The 17237-nt window shown below is 45.1% G+C and overlaps 1 protein-coding gene across 26 annotated transcripts in view; it reads left to right on the top strand.

The window, feature by feature from the left end:
* The window catches only part of CAMTA1 (calmodulin binding transcription activator 1), an 854855-nt gene that overhangs the window by 400185 nt on the left and 437433 nt on the right, over positions 1-17237 (top strand). For all 26 annotated transcript variants that reach the window (XM_044769588.2, XM_070511183.1, XM_044769593.2 and 23 more), the window contains one exon: positions 13737-13872. In XM_044769588.2, coding sequence (XP_044625523.1) covers positions 13737-13872 — 136 coding nt within the window. The remainder of the gene's footprint in view (positions 1-13736; positions 13873-17237) is intronic.

Raw genomic sequence — 17237 nt, 5'->3', positions numbered from 1 at the left:
CACAGCCCCTGGGCGCCACACCAGTTATGCATGGACAACCGGTGCTTCTCTACGAGCTGAGGGCTCAGGCTACCAAGACCTGTCCTATGGTGAGCAGACAGTGCGTTTCCTTCTCGAAGGTCCCTCTCCCGAGCTCAGAAGGACTCAGCTCCATGCCCATGGCTGGTAGGAGCCGTCAGCAGCCAGTGTGGGGGGACCCTTCAATGCCTGGGTCGTGGCAAGCAGAATAGAAACCGTCACTATGTCCCCAGGTGCCTGCATGCAAAAGGAGGAGGCAGATTTGGTCACATGGCAAAAAGGGCTCCCAACTTGGGGTGCACTCGAGTCTGCACATCAAATGAGAGCTCCCCATAGATGCCTCTCCCTGGGTGAGACAAGCAGCCTCTGCTCAGAGCCTTTGAGGGGTCTTCCCAGGCAAGGTCTTTGCCCTGTGATGGTGAGTTTGAAGTTGGGAAGTAACCAAAAGCCATCTAGACCAGGTCTGGACAGGAAGGGCTATAGGAGAGAGAGAAAGGAAGCAGACAAGCTGGCAGGGTGGGCTGTATCTCAGCGTCTTGGGGTCCTAGCACTCGTCATGTACTCAGTTAATGTGTGTGTGGTGTGGGATTTTCCGTCAAAGCCAATGTGTGACTCCAAAGTCATGAGATGGAGGTGGGAGAGGCAGTGATAGCTCCCCTCTGCATCAGATAGACAGGCCAGGGGCTATGTTCAGGCTCTGCTCAGCAGCTCTGTGACCTTGAGGCATTTGTCAACTCTGGGGCATGGTTCCACCACTGAGAAACTAGAAACTAATAGCAGCTCCCTAATGAGGTTGTGCAGATTAAAGGAGAGCATCCTCTTAGCTCAAACAAAACAAGCAGGGGCCCTGTCCTCATGAGGCTACAGGAGCAGGGACAGCTCAGCCTGCTGAGTGTCATGATGGGGACACACATAGTGTGGCAGTGTGGGCAGAGGACGGTGGGGGTCCAGCATTGTGGGGAGACACCTCCCCATGGTGGTGGGCCCAACAGAGGGAGCAGAGCCTGTTGAGGGACTCCTGGTCTGAGTGCTCTTTCCCCATCCAGAGCCTTCCAGCCCTTTGCCCCAGGCCTGCTGGCTGAAGTTGGCTGTAGGGCTAGAGGACACAATGTGGCTAACTAGCATGTGCAGGGATGGTCTCCCTGGGTGCCATTCATGGTGGCTGAGCCAAGGTACCCTGGACACCCACGGGCATGGCCATGCCTGTGCTGGGTGGCGGGGTCAGCCTGGGCAGGGCTCCCGCTGGGCCTCCCAGGTACTTATGGCTGGTTCCCACTGACCAAGAAAAACTGACATCTGTTTCTAGAAGCTGCCATTCATCCCAATTATCCTATTTTCTTTGGAACCAGAAGCATTAGTTATTCCAGAGTGAATTTTTATGTTTTCCACTAAAGATTAAAAAAAGAAAGTTACTAGACAAAACAATTCTATTTTAATGCATAGAGTTCCTATCTTGGGCTATTTTCTTTATAGCACTTATATGTTATTAGTTATTTGTTTTTTGATGGGTTTCTTTGCTAGGCTGTAAGCTCCCTGAGGGCAAGGACATGTCTGTCGGTGTAGTTTTGCATCTGCAGAGCCTTCAGTGGTGCCTGCATGGAGGGGGCCATGGGAAACGTGTTGGGTGGAGAGAGAGACCAACATTGGCAGTGACCTCTTTGGGTCTACCTGGAAGGTGGCCCTGCCTGACGTTTACATCCCTGCCCCCCCCCTCCTCCACCCCGGTGGTATCTTCTCGCTGCCCATCTTGCTCTTACTAGTTATGGATTATGGAAAAGAAGAACAAAACCCATTAAGAGGTTCCCCTGCATTTGAGTTGAGGAAGTTTTCATCAGAACGGCTTCATTTATTGGCCTTTAGTGTATAGCCTTATTCCCTCTCACAAAATGAATATTGCCTTGTCTCCTTGAGAGAAATTGATTTCAACCAGGAAGGAGAAGAGCAAACTCCCTCCTCCCCTTTTCTTCTTTTTTCTTCCTCCCACTGAGACAGAATTTATCTCTTAGGTAGATGGGGGGAAAAACAGGAGTAATTGGACCAGAAGCTAATTCCCAGAGATTCATTGTCTCGAAAGCTCCCACCAGAATGTGGGGAGCTCGCCTTGAATTGCATGCTAATGATAAATGACAACTCTAACAGACCATCACATTGAGATGTTTAGTCCTTCCTGCTAGGAGATGACACATTAATTTTCTCTCAGATTTACATTGGATTATTAATAAAATATTGGTGTTGGAAAATGACAAGTGAGGGTCTGTGGAAGTGCCAGGCTCTGTTTAGGACACAGATTTTGGCCAAATGAGGTGTCGGTGGGATTGAATGTGACCCAGACGCAGGGTGGCATTTGAGCAATGCCCTTTGTGCTCCACTGGGCTCAGGCTCCTGCAACCTGGGCTGCACTGAGCGGCAGGAATAGAAGGTTCTCTTTCTTTCCAGTAGTACTGAATCCAAAGAAAGGGGATACCATTTATTCTCTCTCACCTTTCTTCTTTGCTTCGTCATTAATCAAACACTTTAAATGTAAGTGATATTTTCTGTTTTATTTTCAAGGAAAGAGAGGATTTCCTTTGTTCCAGTCACTGAGTTGCTTGATTAACTCACTCATTTGATGGGCATTTACCAAGTGTTTACTGTTTACAAGTTCTTATGACAGGTGGGGGAGGCACAAGAACAAGCCACAGTGTGAGTGAGCCAGACACACCAAGTCTGATGATAACCCCGCTTCTCTGCTTAAGAACCTCCAGCTGCTTCCTGTCCCCATGAGGGTGAAGTTCAGAATTCTCAGAGGGGGTAAGGGGCTGGGGGTTGTGGGTTGTAACTTCGCTGCCCCAACCTAGACACAGCCTCCCTATGATATCCTCTTGTGTACCCTGTGCTTTTTCTTCATTGCATTTTCCAAAGTTGCATTTATGGAGTTAATTTATGTTGTCTTGTGTCACACTTGCATTGAAATCTAGACTCCTCACTTCCTCTTCATGGCAGTTAACACAATTGTATTACCTGGTTAATTGGTGTTTTTCATCACACTCAGAACAAAATCTACCCTCGTTCAAGACCCCCCTAACTGGGCCTGGCCTGTTCTCTTCAAAGCCTCATCTTTTGCCCGCACCCCCACTTCTCTCTACCCTCTAGCCACACCCCAAGCATATTTCTCAGGCTGCTGACTTGCTGCTGTCTCTACTGGAAAGCTCTTTCCTTGGGAGCCTTCCCAGGGTGCCCTTGCCTCCGCCGAGGCTTCCGTTCAGATGCTACGTCCAGGGAGAGGTCTCACAGCTGCCTGTCACGACGTCAGCGCCAGCTGTTATAGAATATGCTCACTTGTTGTCTCCTGTCCTCCCCACCAGAGCATGGTCTCCTGAAGGCCCCTGTGTGCTTCCGTCCCTTCCTCCAGCTCCTGGCCTGCAAGGGCGGGCCTCTTCCTCCCAGAGAACCAGGAGATTTACAAAGGCAAGGCTTTGGACCCTCTGTTCACGACAGCATCTGGAGGGCCATACATGAATGCCTGGCCCATAATACCTGCTCAATAAATATTAATTGAATAAATCACTGGATGTCATAATAGAACTTTAAGCTGAGTGTCCTGGGAGCTCTAGGAAAGGAGCCGTTGATGAGTCCCTGCAGACCTGCCCTGGAGCGATTCCTGGTCATTACCATGTCTTCATCTGGGCAGGCTTTTCTTTTCAGTGACCTCCAGCAATGATTTAAAGGAACAAAATTATGGTTAGCAGCCTGCGTTTAATGATCCTTGAGAAATGCACATTGGCTTCTGCCTCTGCATTCTGGAAGCTTGAGCTGCCCCTCATCCTGCTTTCAATCCCCCACAAAGATATCCTGGCCTTTGGAGATGAGAATCTAGGTGCTCGCCTGCCTGGGGGTGCCCCTTTCGTGGCGTGCGGGCTGGGCTTTCCTCATGGGGTTGTGGTGAGGTCTGATCGCGACTGACTAGGTTCAGCACTTGCTGCTGGATAGCGCCAGGGCTGTTTCTGCGTTTACTCGTGAAAGTGAAAACAGGCGCGGAGGAGTCCTCGGGATCTGCTCGCCTAAAACAGCACGAGCAGGCACAGTGGCTGACGTCTCAAGGCTTATGCGGGGCTTTTAGGCATCTGAGTCTACCCAGTCGTTTGTTCCCTGATAAGAAAGCCTCTTTTACGATTTTCAATTTGCCCTTATTTTAATGAAAAGAAGCCAGGGTTGGACCGCCCAAGAAGGAGCTAATCAAATAAAGCAAATTGGTGTTACCTTCTCCTCATCCCTATTATTTCTATGGCTCCAGCTGGAATTTATTATGAAAAGCAATTGGTTTTCATATCTGGCAGATTGCAGCCTGGGCTAGGCCTGACAGCCCTTTCTTCCCTATGTTTCCCTAAATAGCTCGAAGTGGCCAGACTGGGGTGGGGGAGGGGAGGACACAGAATGCTCCCCACCAGCTTTCTTGTTCTTAGTCCCCCAAATCTTGAAGACTCTATAAACAAGTAGAAGAAAATGCCAGGTTGAACGTTAATAAACCAGCCTCTGCCTGTAAGATCTGGGCAGTTGTGGTGGCTTCTTGGGGCTCCATTTGGTGTCCTATCAACCTTGCTATGCTCTGGCCATCAATTACCAGTCTCGCTGGGTCTGTGTGTGAGGGCGATAAGCAGGGAAGACATTCCTTTTCCAGATTTCTTTCCTTCTTTTGCAACAAAAGGAAGAACTATAGGAACAATTTAAATCAGGCTCAAATGATCCTTCCTTTATATGAAATGTTCTGCTGTGGGCGGTTCCCATGGGCTCTGAAAGTGCCCTTGATTTTTGCTACTAGGGAAGAGGAGAGGGTACCTGGGATGTGCCAGGAATTTGTAGCAAGACACCAGGAAGGGATGCAGTGGAGTGGTTCGCTGATTCTGCCCTTACCAGCTGTGTGACCTTGAGGAAGTTAATTCTCTTCTCTGTGCCCCAAATCTTCTCATCTGTAAAACAAGGATAACAATCCCCACCTACTAAAACTGTTGTGGGATTAGAATGAGAGCTGGGTGTAAAGGACTTTACCCTGTGTCTGACACACTATAAATGCTTGACAAATGGAGGCTCTTGTTGTTGTCATAGAATTGTTGTCATGCTTATTATTGACATTTTGGACCAGGCCGTGTACTTCTAATGGTGCATTTAAATCAGGTCATTCCGTGTTGGAAAGATCAGAAAGAAAGGTGTGGATACATAAAATATGTAAGCTGCAATTAAGAGTGGCATTTCTCATTTTCTAACTGCCCGATGGAACGGAGATTTAGCACTGGCCTCAGGAATGCATCCACGGCTCTAGGACACTGCGGTGTGTGCCTTGTCGCAGGAGTCTGTTTTACATTTGGGGTCGGAGCTTGGAGGCTGTTGGAAGTGCAAAAACTTCATTTCCCTCTATCCAGGCCCTTCCATGTGTCTTGTGGCTGGAGGAGTGAGACCAAATGCACTGAAGAGAAAGGGGGTAAAAAGGAGGAGCCTGCCCAGGTTTGAGTTCCAGTTGGAAAAGGGGAAATTCTTGGAGATGTTCATTGTTTAGAAGCCATCCAGATATTGTTCCTGGAGTCCTGCTAGGAACGAGGATGTCATCTGTTCTCCAGGAGAAGCTACAAGGACAGATCTTATGAATTCAATGGAGCAATAGCTGGTCAACCAGAACAGAGCTTATGCACAAAGCCTGCTGCCTCGAGGCCAGGCCAGGGGAATAGGCTGACAAGGGACTAGTACCCGAGGAAGTCCGCCGAGCTCTGGGGTGGCAAGCTGGGTCTCAGTTGTCTGCATGGAATTTTAGGTGGTTATTGGGTCCTGGAAATGAACACATTACTCCTCTGATCTTCAGTTAGCAATCGTTTTCTATCTACCAAAATATATCACACCCTAAAGTGGTGGATGAGTGTGTATGCCTCAAGTGTTCAGGAATGGCCTCTCCCCGGGGTGGATTTTCCAGCTGTCCCCAACAACGTGCTATTTCGTTACTCCCTAAGTCCTTCCATCATTGTTCCTTGCAGGGAACCGTACAAGAAGGGGCCAAGCTTGTTATTATTAGTCATGAAGAACATGTATTATATGGCAGTCAGCATGCTGGGCACCAAGCATACATTACATCTACTACAACAGAGAGATCAAGTAATTTGTTCAAGGTTACACAGCTCATAAGGAGGTGAGCCAAGTTTTAAGATGTAACTTGGAGCTTGCTCCAAATCCCAGGATCATCTTCTTTTTAAAAACTTCTTATTATGGAAAATTTCAAACATCTACAAATATAAACAAACTGGTATAATGAACTCTCTTATACACACCATTCGTTTTCAACTATAGCCAACATGTTGCCAGTCTTGTTTCATCCACCTCCCCATACACATTATTTTGAAGGGTATCTTAGACATTGTATAATTTCATTTGTAAATGTTTCAGTATGTATCTCTAAAATATAGTCTCTTTTTAAAAAATAGTTCTGCACTACAATGATTACTCTTAAAAATTAATAATAATTCTAAATATCATTAAATATCCAGTCACTATTCAAAATTACAATTGTTTCACAGATGCCATGTTGTTTTTCACAGTTTGTTTGGCTCAGTATCTACGTAAGGTCTACATATCGTGACTGGTCGATACATCTCCTTACGTCTTTTAGTCTGTATATTCCCACTCCAGCAACCTCCTACTCTCTTTCTCATTGAATTTGTTGAAGACTCCAGGTCATTTGTTCTGTAGAGTTTCCTGCAGTCTGGATTTTGCTGACTGTATTCCCATGGGGTGCGTTACTGTGTTCTTCTGCCCTCTGTGGATCTTATAAAGTGGTAGTTAGATCAAGAGGCCTGAATAATTTCAAGCTCCTTTTTTTTCTTGCTACAGATAAATGTTCTTCCATCAGGGACACAGACTATCTGGTTGTCTCTCTTTTGTGATGTCAGTCACTGTTGATGATCCATTAATTAATTAGGGGTTGCAAAATGGTGATATTTTAATTCTCTCACTTCTTGTTCACTTATTGGCTGGAATACTTTTACAGAGAAAGTCCTCTCTTTTGCTATTTGCTAACTCAAAGGAACAGTTTGTATAGGAAGTGGGATAAATGCCTGATTCTTCCTTCTGATTTTTAGTTTTCAAAATAATGTACTAGGTCACTAGCATCCTCCAACAATGATCAATTAATTTTTTTGTTTGTGTGCTTTAGGATCATTATGAACTTATGGGTTTAAATATATTTAATGTATTTTAATCCATTGCAGTTACTATTCTTTTTTTTTTTTGGTGAGGATGATTTGCCCTGAGCTAACATCTGCTGCCAATCTTCCTCTTTTTTTTGCTTGAGGAAGATTAGCCCTGAGCTAACATCTGTGCCAAACTTCCTCTATTTTTTATGTGGGATGCCTCCACAGCATGGCTATCGAGTGGAGTAGGTCCACACCCAGGATCTGAACCTGCAAACCCGGGCTGCCAAAGAGAGCATGTGGAACTTTAACCACTCAGCCACAGGGCTGGCCCCTGCAGTTACTATTCTTATTGATGCTCAAATTGTGCCATCTTTTTTGGGGAGCCTCTTCAAGTTGATTCTTTAGTCTTTTTCACATGATTTTAAGTCTTCAGTGCAGCTCATATCATACTTAATAGTGAAACTGAATGTTTTTCCCCTAAGATGAGGAACAAGGGTGTTTAGTCTCACCATTTCTATTTAACGTTGTACCAGAGGTTCTGGCCAGTGCAATAAGGCAGGAAAAAGAAATAAAAGGCATCTAGAATGAAAAGGAAGAAGTGAAACTATTTTACTCACAGGTGACTTGATTGTATATGTAGAAGTTCCCAAAGAATCTACAAAAATAAATTACTAGAATAAATGAGTTTAGCGAGGTCATAGGATACAAGGTCAATATACAAAAATCAGTTGTATTTATATATAGTGGAAAAGAATAATCCAAAACTGAAGTTAAGAAAAAAATTCCATTCACAATAGCATAAAAAAGAATAAAGTACTTAGATAAATTTAATTTACAAAGTGTAAAACCTGTACTACAAAGTCTTACTTGAGAGAAATTAAAGATTTACGTAAGTGGAGAGACATTCCATCTTCTCTGAGTGAAAGCGATTGGAAGATCAATATTGTGAAGATGGCGGTTCTGTCCAAATCGATTCCTGGATTCAACACGATCCCTCTTGGAATCCCAGAGGCTTTTGTTATTGTTGCTGCAGAAATTGTCAAACTGATCTCAAAATTTATACGGAAATACAAAGGACCTAGAAGAGCCAAAACAATTTTGAAAAATAAGAACAAAGTTGGAGGACTTATAGTCTGTGACTGCGAAACTTGCTCTAAGGCTGCAGCAGCCGAGACAACATAGTGTCGTCATCAGGACAGAAAATACACAGGATATGAAGTCCAGAAATGGAGCCTTATGTTTATGGTCAATGTATTTTCAACAAAGATGCAAGAGAAATTCGGGGGTAGGGGAATGAATGCTTTAAAAAATTTTTTTAAACAAAACAAACAGTACTGGCATAATTGGATATCCATGTGCCAAAAATCACCTTACACCCTTACTTGACACTATACACAAAAATTAACTCAAAATACATCATAGACTTAAATGTAAGAGCTAAAACTATGAAACCCTTAGAAAAAAGCACAAGAGAGGATTTTTGTGACCTTGGGTCAGGCAAAAAGTTTTGAGGTATGACGATATCTACAAGCATGATTCATAAAAGAAAAAATTGATAAATTGGACTTTACCAAAATTGAAACCTTTTTCTCTTTAAAAGGAATGAGTAAGAAAAAGAAAAGTTATGGACTGGGAGAAAATATTTACAAATCATATATCTGGTAAAGGACTTGAATCCAGATTTTATGTCAATAATGTTTACAACTCAAAAAGAAGAAGCCAAACAACTCAATTAAAAATGGGCAAAAGATTCAAGTAGACATTTCACCAAAGAAATTATATGAATAGCTAATAAGAACATGAAAAGATGCTTAACATCATTAGTCATTAGGGAAATGCAAATTAAAACCCTACCGCACACCCACTAGGATGGCTATGATCCAAAAGACAGGCAATGCCAAAGGTTGGGGAGGATGTGGAGACACTGGAACCCTCATGCATTTCTAGTGGGAATGTAAAATGGTGCAGCCACTTTGGAAAACAGTCTGGCAGTTTTATCTTTATGTGATCAGATGCACCTGTCTTTCACACATTGTTATTGGATTTTTAATCATGATTAGGAAAGTTTTCTTCACTTTCAGGTTATAGAGAAATTTACCTATATTTTCTTCTAGAGTATGTATGATTTTATTTACTACCTTTAAATCTCTGTCCCATTGAAATTTATCCTTCTGTATGGTGTGAGGGTCAGATCCAATTTTCTCTTTTTTCCATATGCCTAGCCAGTTATCCCAATATCACTTACTAAAAAGTCAACCCCCTCTCCCCAACTGAGTTGAGATATTTCCTTTATTGTATACTAAATTTGTAAGTGGGAATATTTCTGGATTTTCTATTCTGTTCCATTGGTCTCTTTATTTTTATGTCAATTCCATGCTTTTTAAAATAAAGAGCTTTATAGAAGTGTTAATAGTTGATATGGCTGGCCTGTATACCTTGGTGTTCTTTATTGGAGTTTTCTGGCTATTCTTGGTATTTTTTCCTTCCTATACATTTTATAATAAATTTTCCTAGATCCAAAAAAACATCCTGGTGGGATTCTCATTGTCATTACTTTATATTTACAAATTAACTTTGGGAAGATTGACATTTTTATGATCTTAACTCTTCCTAACCAAGAACATGTTATGTTTTTGCATTTATTGAAACCTACTTTTGTGTCTTTTAGATTTTTATACATTTTCCTCTTAGGTGTTGGGAATTTCTTATTAAGTTTATACCTAGTTATTTTATTTTCTTTTTCTGTTTGGTAAGTGGAGTCTTCCATCATTCCTTCCATCTGTTTTATTTGTGTGCTTGTACATGTGTGTGTGTATATGACACACACAAACATGTATATAGCTGTTATGTAAGCGTGTGTGTGTGTGTGTGTGTGTATATATATATATATATAAACTATTGATTATGTATCTTAATTTTATATCTTTTTATTTACTTTTATAATCTGAAGTACTTTTTCCATTGATCCCATGATCCTTTTACCATATTGCACTGGACATTATTGGTTTTGCTAGCTGTTAGTTTCTTAGATGATAGGTTTCTTGGCTAGATGCCTCCATGGTTAGAATGAAGCTCCCCGTTGCTCACCTTTTTTTCCTTGATGTTCCTCTCACTGCTGCAATGGAGGTCTCAGATTGTTTCCCAAGGCTCTCTTAGGCTATTTGGCTTAGTTTGGCTTCTCCCAGAAGGAGAGCCTGAGATGAAGATTTGGGTACAAGCAGTTTATTTGAGAGGTGATCCCAAGAAACTCCAGTAAGGGACTGTGAAAGTGAGAGAGGAAAGGGAGAAATACAAGTAAAGGGTGCTTTTTCCCAGCAAGTCACCACTGTGGGCAACTGGAGCTGTGCTCTGGGAGACCATACAGAGCACCCAGAGCACCTAACCATAGGGTGGGGAGGCCTGGGAATGCCTCAGAGCTATCCCAACTGTGGAACAAGGAAGCCAGAAACTTACCTACCAAGTCCCCATCCACTGGGTGAGAGGTGCTTTCAGGGCATTAATGACCACTCAGCCAGGAGAGCAGAACTGGGATTCAAACCTGGACTGGCCCCACAGTCTATGCTAAACCAGTAGCCTCGGGGGAGGTTCTGGAGTCTCCAGAGAGACTCACAGACTGACTGTGAGTGAATGCTGCTTAGACACTATCTCGCTAGAAAGGCTTGATTTCCTCATCTATATGTTGGGAGTGATAATAATACTATCTCATAGGGTTGCTGTGTGTGGATGATGGATATAGCTGTAGACGCAGATGAAGATGTAGGCATAGGTATAGACGTAGGTAGATATAGATGCAGACTAGATGCAGACACGCATGTGGCCTGCTCTGCCCAGCAGAGCACTAACTGGGAGTTGGTGGCATTATTAAATGGTGACAGGACTTCCGTGCCTTCTCCTTGCGGTCGCCCTTACCCTCTGTCCTCAACTCCGTTTCCATTTCCCTGCTGTTCTCAGGCGGTGCGCGCTTTTGAGCTGTCCTGAAAGGCACTAAAGCCCCCACCATGGGCCCCTCTAGTGGGGCCAGGCCCACATCTCCTTCCTCCCAGAGCAGCACTCCAATCCCCCCTCCTCCCTCACATCTCTTCCCAGCAGCTCTGCTTGCTCTCGATTCTATTTTGGGATGGCAGAACAGGCTCATTTTCTTCACATTGCGGGGTGCGTGGGTCCTTCTGCAGCCCTCTGGCTTTCCCTTTGCCGTCCTTGGACCTGTGAACTGTGGAGGGAGGGACCTTCCCCCATCACGCAGAGCAGAGGCAAGTTCTAATAAAATCAGAGTGGTGGATTAAACACTATTAGGTTGCTCATTATTGCAAGTTAAAATGATGATTCCATTTATTAAGGCCATTTACGTTGGACACTTCTGCTCCCTTGGGATTACGTCTTGCTAAAAGTGTCAGATGATAGGGCCGTTCTTGCATCCTCAGAATGCAGAGGGTGGGTCACCAGAGGAAGATGGGTTTCCTTGGGTGGGTGCAGTTGTGATTCTGACTGTGGATGTGATGGTTTGGGGAGTCCACCCTCTCTTGGTCATACCGGTTACGTTCCGGGAACAGCCGGCCTGAGGATGCTGCTGAGGTTCATTGACCATGTTTAGAAAGGGCAAGAGGATGGAGCAAACTGCATTCCTGTCTTAGCTCGAAAGAAGCTGGATTGGATGAATATTGAGTCTGCTTCAACGGATGAGTTTTCTAGGGCCAAGGGGTCCCTGCAGCACTCTCAGGTGTGTCTTCGTTCCTGTTTGGAGAGGGCGAGGCAAAAGCAGAGCCCCTCTGTTTGATCAGATGGATTCCTCTGCTTATTCCTTAGGCAGTGGCCCAAGCACAGTAGTTGGGCTTCGGAGCCCTTCGAATGGGTCCCTTAGTGAGTGGAGGACTCACAGTGCTCTGAAGATTAGGTACAAGTACCTAGAGCATGCTGAGTGGAAGAGGCAGCCATCATTGGCCTCATATTTGAGCCTACCTGCCATTTAGAAATGGAAGATAACTGTCAGGTTTTCAATGCAAACTTGTAAGTGCGAGACAGATACGTCAGGTGACAGCGTTGTGACAAGAGCACGGAGCTGTTTCCAGATTGTTTTAGTCGGCACAGACTCAGGGAGGAAACCAACACTGACACAAACCAATTGCCCCGTGATCGGCAAACAATGAAGTGTTGCGAGTTGCTGTTGAAAGTCTATAATTTCCAGTGGAATTGCTGTTTAGTCATCACCTTGCTGCTGAATGACACAGCCCAGCTGGGTGGGAACCACAATTAGCTGCTGTCACCCCGGAGTGATTTTTTTCCTCCTACAGACAATGGAATATTAAGACATCAATAGCCAATGTTCTGTGCCCATTGTACAAAGGAAAAGAAAAGAAGGGGATGGAGGCGCTTGCCTCAGGCCACAGAGAAGGCTGGCTGGCTCACTTTCTCACCTCTGCTGTAGCCGAGAAATAGGATGACTTGCATCAGAAGAAGCCACTTCCTTTGCCTTGTTTATGTGTGGCACTCTCACCCCAGCTGGGAGTAAGATGGAGCGCTTTGTGCTGTGCGGTCTGGTGCAGAGTGACATGGAGCTGGCCAAGGGGAGGCAAGTCACGTGCTGCAGCTTTCAGGGGAGTCTTCCTTGAAGGTTGGATCTGCCCACACCTGCTGGCACTTTATTCTGGAAGGGGTTTACCATTACCTTCAGCTCACCTTCAGCTGCCAGGGGAGTTTAGTTCTTTCTCTCTTTGGTGTTTCCAAACCAAAATATGTGACCTCTGCAACTATGGAGGCGTCAGTAAACATCCTCTGTTCTCTGTGGTTGATGCATAACGTGTTTTAGGAAAATTCAAGGCTTTTTTGTTTGTTCTTTTTAAATGGCACAAGAACGGCCATCCCACTCTCAGCATTTAGCAAGCAGGCAACTATTTTCCTAAGATAGGGTGGTTGTGGACCGAATAGACAAATTTACCTGGCAGTACTGAGCCCTCTGACAGCTGAAGCCCAAATGGGAAAGAATCAGGTACTTAGCTTGCTTGAGAAGAAGGACCGAAGATGCTCTTTCGTATCTCGCAGTAATCTAAATGCAGGCAATGAATCAGGGACATTTGGCTTCGCTGACTAGTTCTTCCATTGGTCTGTTCTTAACATAGTCATCTAGCGTCTGCCTTAAACTTATTTATTTCCTAATGCTGGGTGATGGATTAAAAGATGTGTAGAAAATCTTTCTACAAGAGATAAGATATTGCAGGCTGCCACAACACCCCCGGCTCTTTTTGCTTTCTCTCTCTGTTTTTTCTGCTTTTCAGTGCACAGCTCAGGCCCCACATCGTATATCCTGATTAGATGGTGGGTATTACTAAGGGGATGTTTTTTAAGCCTATCATTGACACATTTAATTCATTAGGTACCAAATCCACAAGCAAATTTTGGCTGGCCATAAAACATGGTTAATCCAGGGAGCTGCAATAAAAGGTGAAAAATTATGTTCCAGCAAATGTGGAATATTGCTTTTCTGTAGAGACTTTTACTGGTCTACGATATCTTTCTTCATAAATTTTTCTTCTGCTTGGTTCTCTTGGTAACTTAACCATTTGTTGTTTCCAGACCACAGAATGGCTCAATGATACTCTACAACAGGAAGAAAGTGAAATACAGGAAAGATGGGTATTGCTGGAAAAAGAGGAAAGATGGGAAAACGACCAGAGAGGACCACATGAAACTGAAGGTCCAGGGAGTGGAGGTAAAGAGCAGAAAAGGCTCTCTTGTTCCACAAATGTCATTTCTGGGCTGCAATGAGGATGTAATTGCTTTGGAGTCATTTGATGCCAGTCACCTCTGTCAAAAGTATTTTTGCTTGCCAAGACCATGTTTGTTGTTTTTCTTTTTTTCTGCCTTCTTACTCTACAGTCTCCATTCAAGTTTTCCATGAAACTGGATTTGATTGACACACTCCTGTTTCTCGGGAGTCATTGGTATATAGATTGAGACTGGCAAGCTTCCTGTAGAATCATGTGTTGTATTTATCACAGAGGAACCTCCGAGTGCACTGAGAGTTTGCAGGTGCTAGGGGAGAGGGGAGCTGCATAAGGAACTCCCTCTTCACATGGCTGGGGCCTGCCTCTGCTGGGCAGGTCCACTGGGAGCTGGTGATCCCCATATGGAGCCTGGCTTCACTCCCTCCACTGACAGCCTCTTCAGTTTCCCTCTGGGTGTTTCAACCTCAGGGAGTGTGCTATTAGATGGGATACCAAGATGTGTGGGATTCCTGCAGGGCTGGGGTGGAGGTGGGTCCTGCAGAAAATGTCTTGGGATCTTGTGCAAACTTCATTTTGGGTCCTCAGGGGAAGACAGGGTACAGTCTGGTTTCCTTGCTGTCATTCTGACCCCACGGGCTCTCACCCTTGGGCAGCCATGGAGACATCCCTCCGCCTCCTCTTTTTCATCATTTGAGGGTCCAAGGCACATGTCACAGTGGTACAGGGAGATGATATGAATCGTGGTGCATTCTTGGCTTGCTAGTTAGCAAGCACCCATTTCTCTGCATTTCTTGCTGATCCTTGTAAGGGATTTCCCCAGGAGCATGGCCTGTGCTCTCTTGGGCGGGGAGCTGAGAAGCTGGCTTGTGATCCACCTGGTATTTCACACTGGTCAAAGAGAGGGGTCCTGGAGTCTGTTGCTGTGTTGGGTTCTCTGGTGTGCCAGGATTGATCACCAGGACCGTAAGCCCACTTGAGTTCAATGGCTCACTCTCCATGCTGACATTCTTTGTGACACACTTTGTCATTATGACTTTTTCTATATTAATCATGTGCTTTTATGGCTATTAAAAATAGCATCCAATGACTTTTATTATATTGCCCCACAGAGAGAGATAACTTTTGTTTTATGTTTTTGGTTTTTTTTAAACACCTAATAACAATGCTTTATGATGATGAACAAAGAAAAGCCCTGAAATGAGAAATTCCAGTTCCCCACAGTCTCTTGTGTTCAGTGTTTGCACAGACTGCACGGAGCATTAAAATGCAGATTACTCGACCCTGCTGCTCTGGACCCACCTTGCGGCCTGTGACGGTGATTGTACGAATAGATTAGCCACTGTTACAGGGAGCCCAGGGAGGGGGTGGTGGTTGTTACATGCATCAGGTTGGCTCCGACTTATGGTGACCCTGTGAATGAGCGATGTCCACAGTGTCCTGTCCTTAGCAGCCCTCCTCAGCTCTGGCAGACTCATGCCCATGGTTTCCTTTACGGAGTCAGTCCATCTCATATTTGGTCTTCCTCTTTGCCTGCTGCCTTCTACTTTCCCCAGCGTTATTGTCTTTTCCAAAGACTCCTGCCTTCTCATGATGTGCTCAAAGTAGGACAGCCTCGGTTGTATCATTTTTACCTCCAGCGATGGTTCAGGCTTAGTTTGCTCTGGGACTCACTTGTTCCTCTTTCTGGCAGTCCAGGGTAGCTCTCCTCCAACGCTGTATTTCAAATGAATCAATTCTGATCTCCCACGATGGAGAAACAGGTAGGAAGTGAGGAGGAGTGTGGGTGGGGCCCAAGAGTGAGGGGTTGCTCTTGCCGAGCTTAGCGGGGTCTGTGGACTTTCACGCCAACACCACTGCACACAGCCCGGGGCGGCAGGCCTCCGGTAGGTTTCATCTTTAGTGATGTGTAAATCAGGAACTTCTGGTTGTAAGTAACAGCAGGGTGGAATTCTTCCTCAGCAGCAGCACAGAAGCCCAGAGGGGAGAAAGCCACGGTGTTCATTTTCTTCCCTCATGTTATAAATTAGAATTGTCACTGGGTGGAATCAGAATGATTTATGGTTATTTTTAGGCCGTATTTATGTTTGGAGTTATTTGTGGCTCTCACACTTGCAGTCCAATGTGTAGACACGTGTGGGGGCAGTCCAGACCCTCCGAACATTGAGGAAGGGAATGTGTAAGACGGTGAGCGGTTTCCATGACTTTCCTGGTGAAAGTGGCAGTAGGGCAGTAGAATTGGAAGGCGGGCTTGGGGAAGCCTTGGTGGGCAACACTGGTGTGCTTCCAGGTTCTGGGAGAGTGAGGCCACGTAAGGTGAGTGCGTGGGGTGTGGTGGTCTTTCCCATTGAGCTCAGGGAGTTGTCCCATTGAGTCGTTCAGTAAACATTGACTCTGTGCAGGGCCCTGTGGTGTCTACAGAGAAAACATGAGCCAAGTGCAGCGCCCCACGGACTCACGGTCAAGTTGAGGGGATGGCTGTGTCCATACCTAAAGGTCATTAGCAGTGCTGAGAAGTGCAGAAGCCTGAGCTTTTAGAATGAGTGTTCTGGGAATTCAGACTGAGCTGGGGGGATCAGGGAAGCTTCCTAGGTGAGATGGGCTATACGCTCAGTTCTTACAGGTGGGTAGGATGTGTGTGTAACTTACGCAGTGTCTCGTAGCTTACTCTTTTCACTTAGCACTGTAGTCTGAGCTATACATAGGTCGATACTGAAATCCCCTCATCTTTTTCTCTGCTCTATAGTCTTCCACTGTATAAGCGCTTGAAGCATTCCCCAGTGGACTTTTAGATTCTCTCCAGTTTTTCAACATTCGATGCTCCAGTAAACATTCTTATGCAAGTCTGTTTGTGCATGTGTGCAATCTGGACCTGGAATTGCTGGGTGTAAGGTCTAAGTGTTTTCTAGACACTGCCAAATTCTGCCAAGTGGCTGTGCTAATTACACCCCCACCAGCACTGAGAATTAACGTTTCTCCCACCCCCTCCTGCACACTGATGGATGAAAGATGATAACTCGTTCAATTCGAATTTGTGTTTCTTAATTATTTGTGGATGAGCACCTTTTTATGTTAATGGAAGTCCTTTGCTCTGGATTGTCTACCATGGGCGTGATTTTTAAATAGCCCCAAAGAAAGATTTCTCTGACAAGAGCAGCCCCACATCTCACTGGCGTTTCTTCTGCATTTGCTGTAATCTGGACCGGTGGCTGGGAAGCCCAGTGGTTGTGCAGGGGACAGTAGGCATGTGGTCCTTTCCACCTGGGAAATTACAATGGGGATGTCCATGGGGCTTTACATCTCGCAGGAGGAGGGGGCTGCTGAGTTTGGATGTTGCTTCCCCCTTCAGTGG

The sequence above is a fragment of the Equus asinus genome, chromosome 5, assembly GCF_041296235.1.
Source record: "Equus asinus isolate D_3611 breed Donkey chromosome 5, EquAss-T2T_v2, whole genome shotgun sequence".
Lineage (NCBI taxonomy): Eukaryota > Metazoa > Chordata > Mammalia > Perissodactyla > Equidae > Equus > Equus asinus.
Note: the sequence above shows the minus strand (reverse complement) of the source record. Positions and strands in the feature narration are given on the sequence as shown.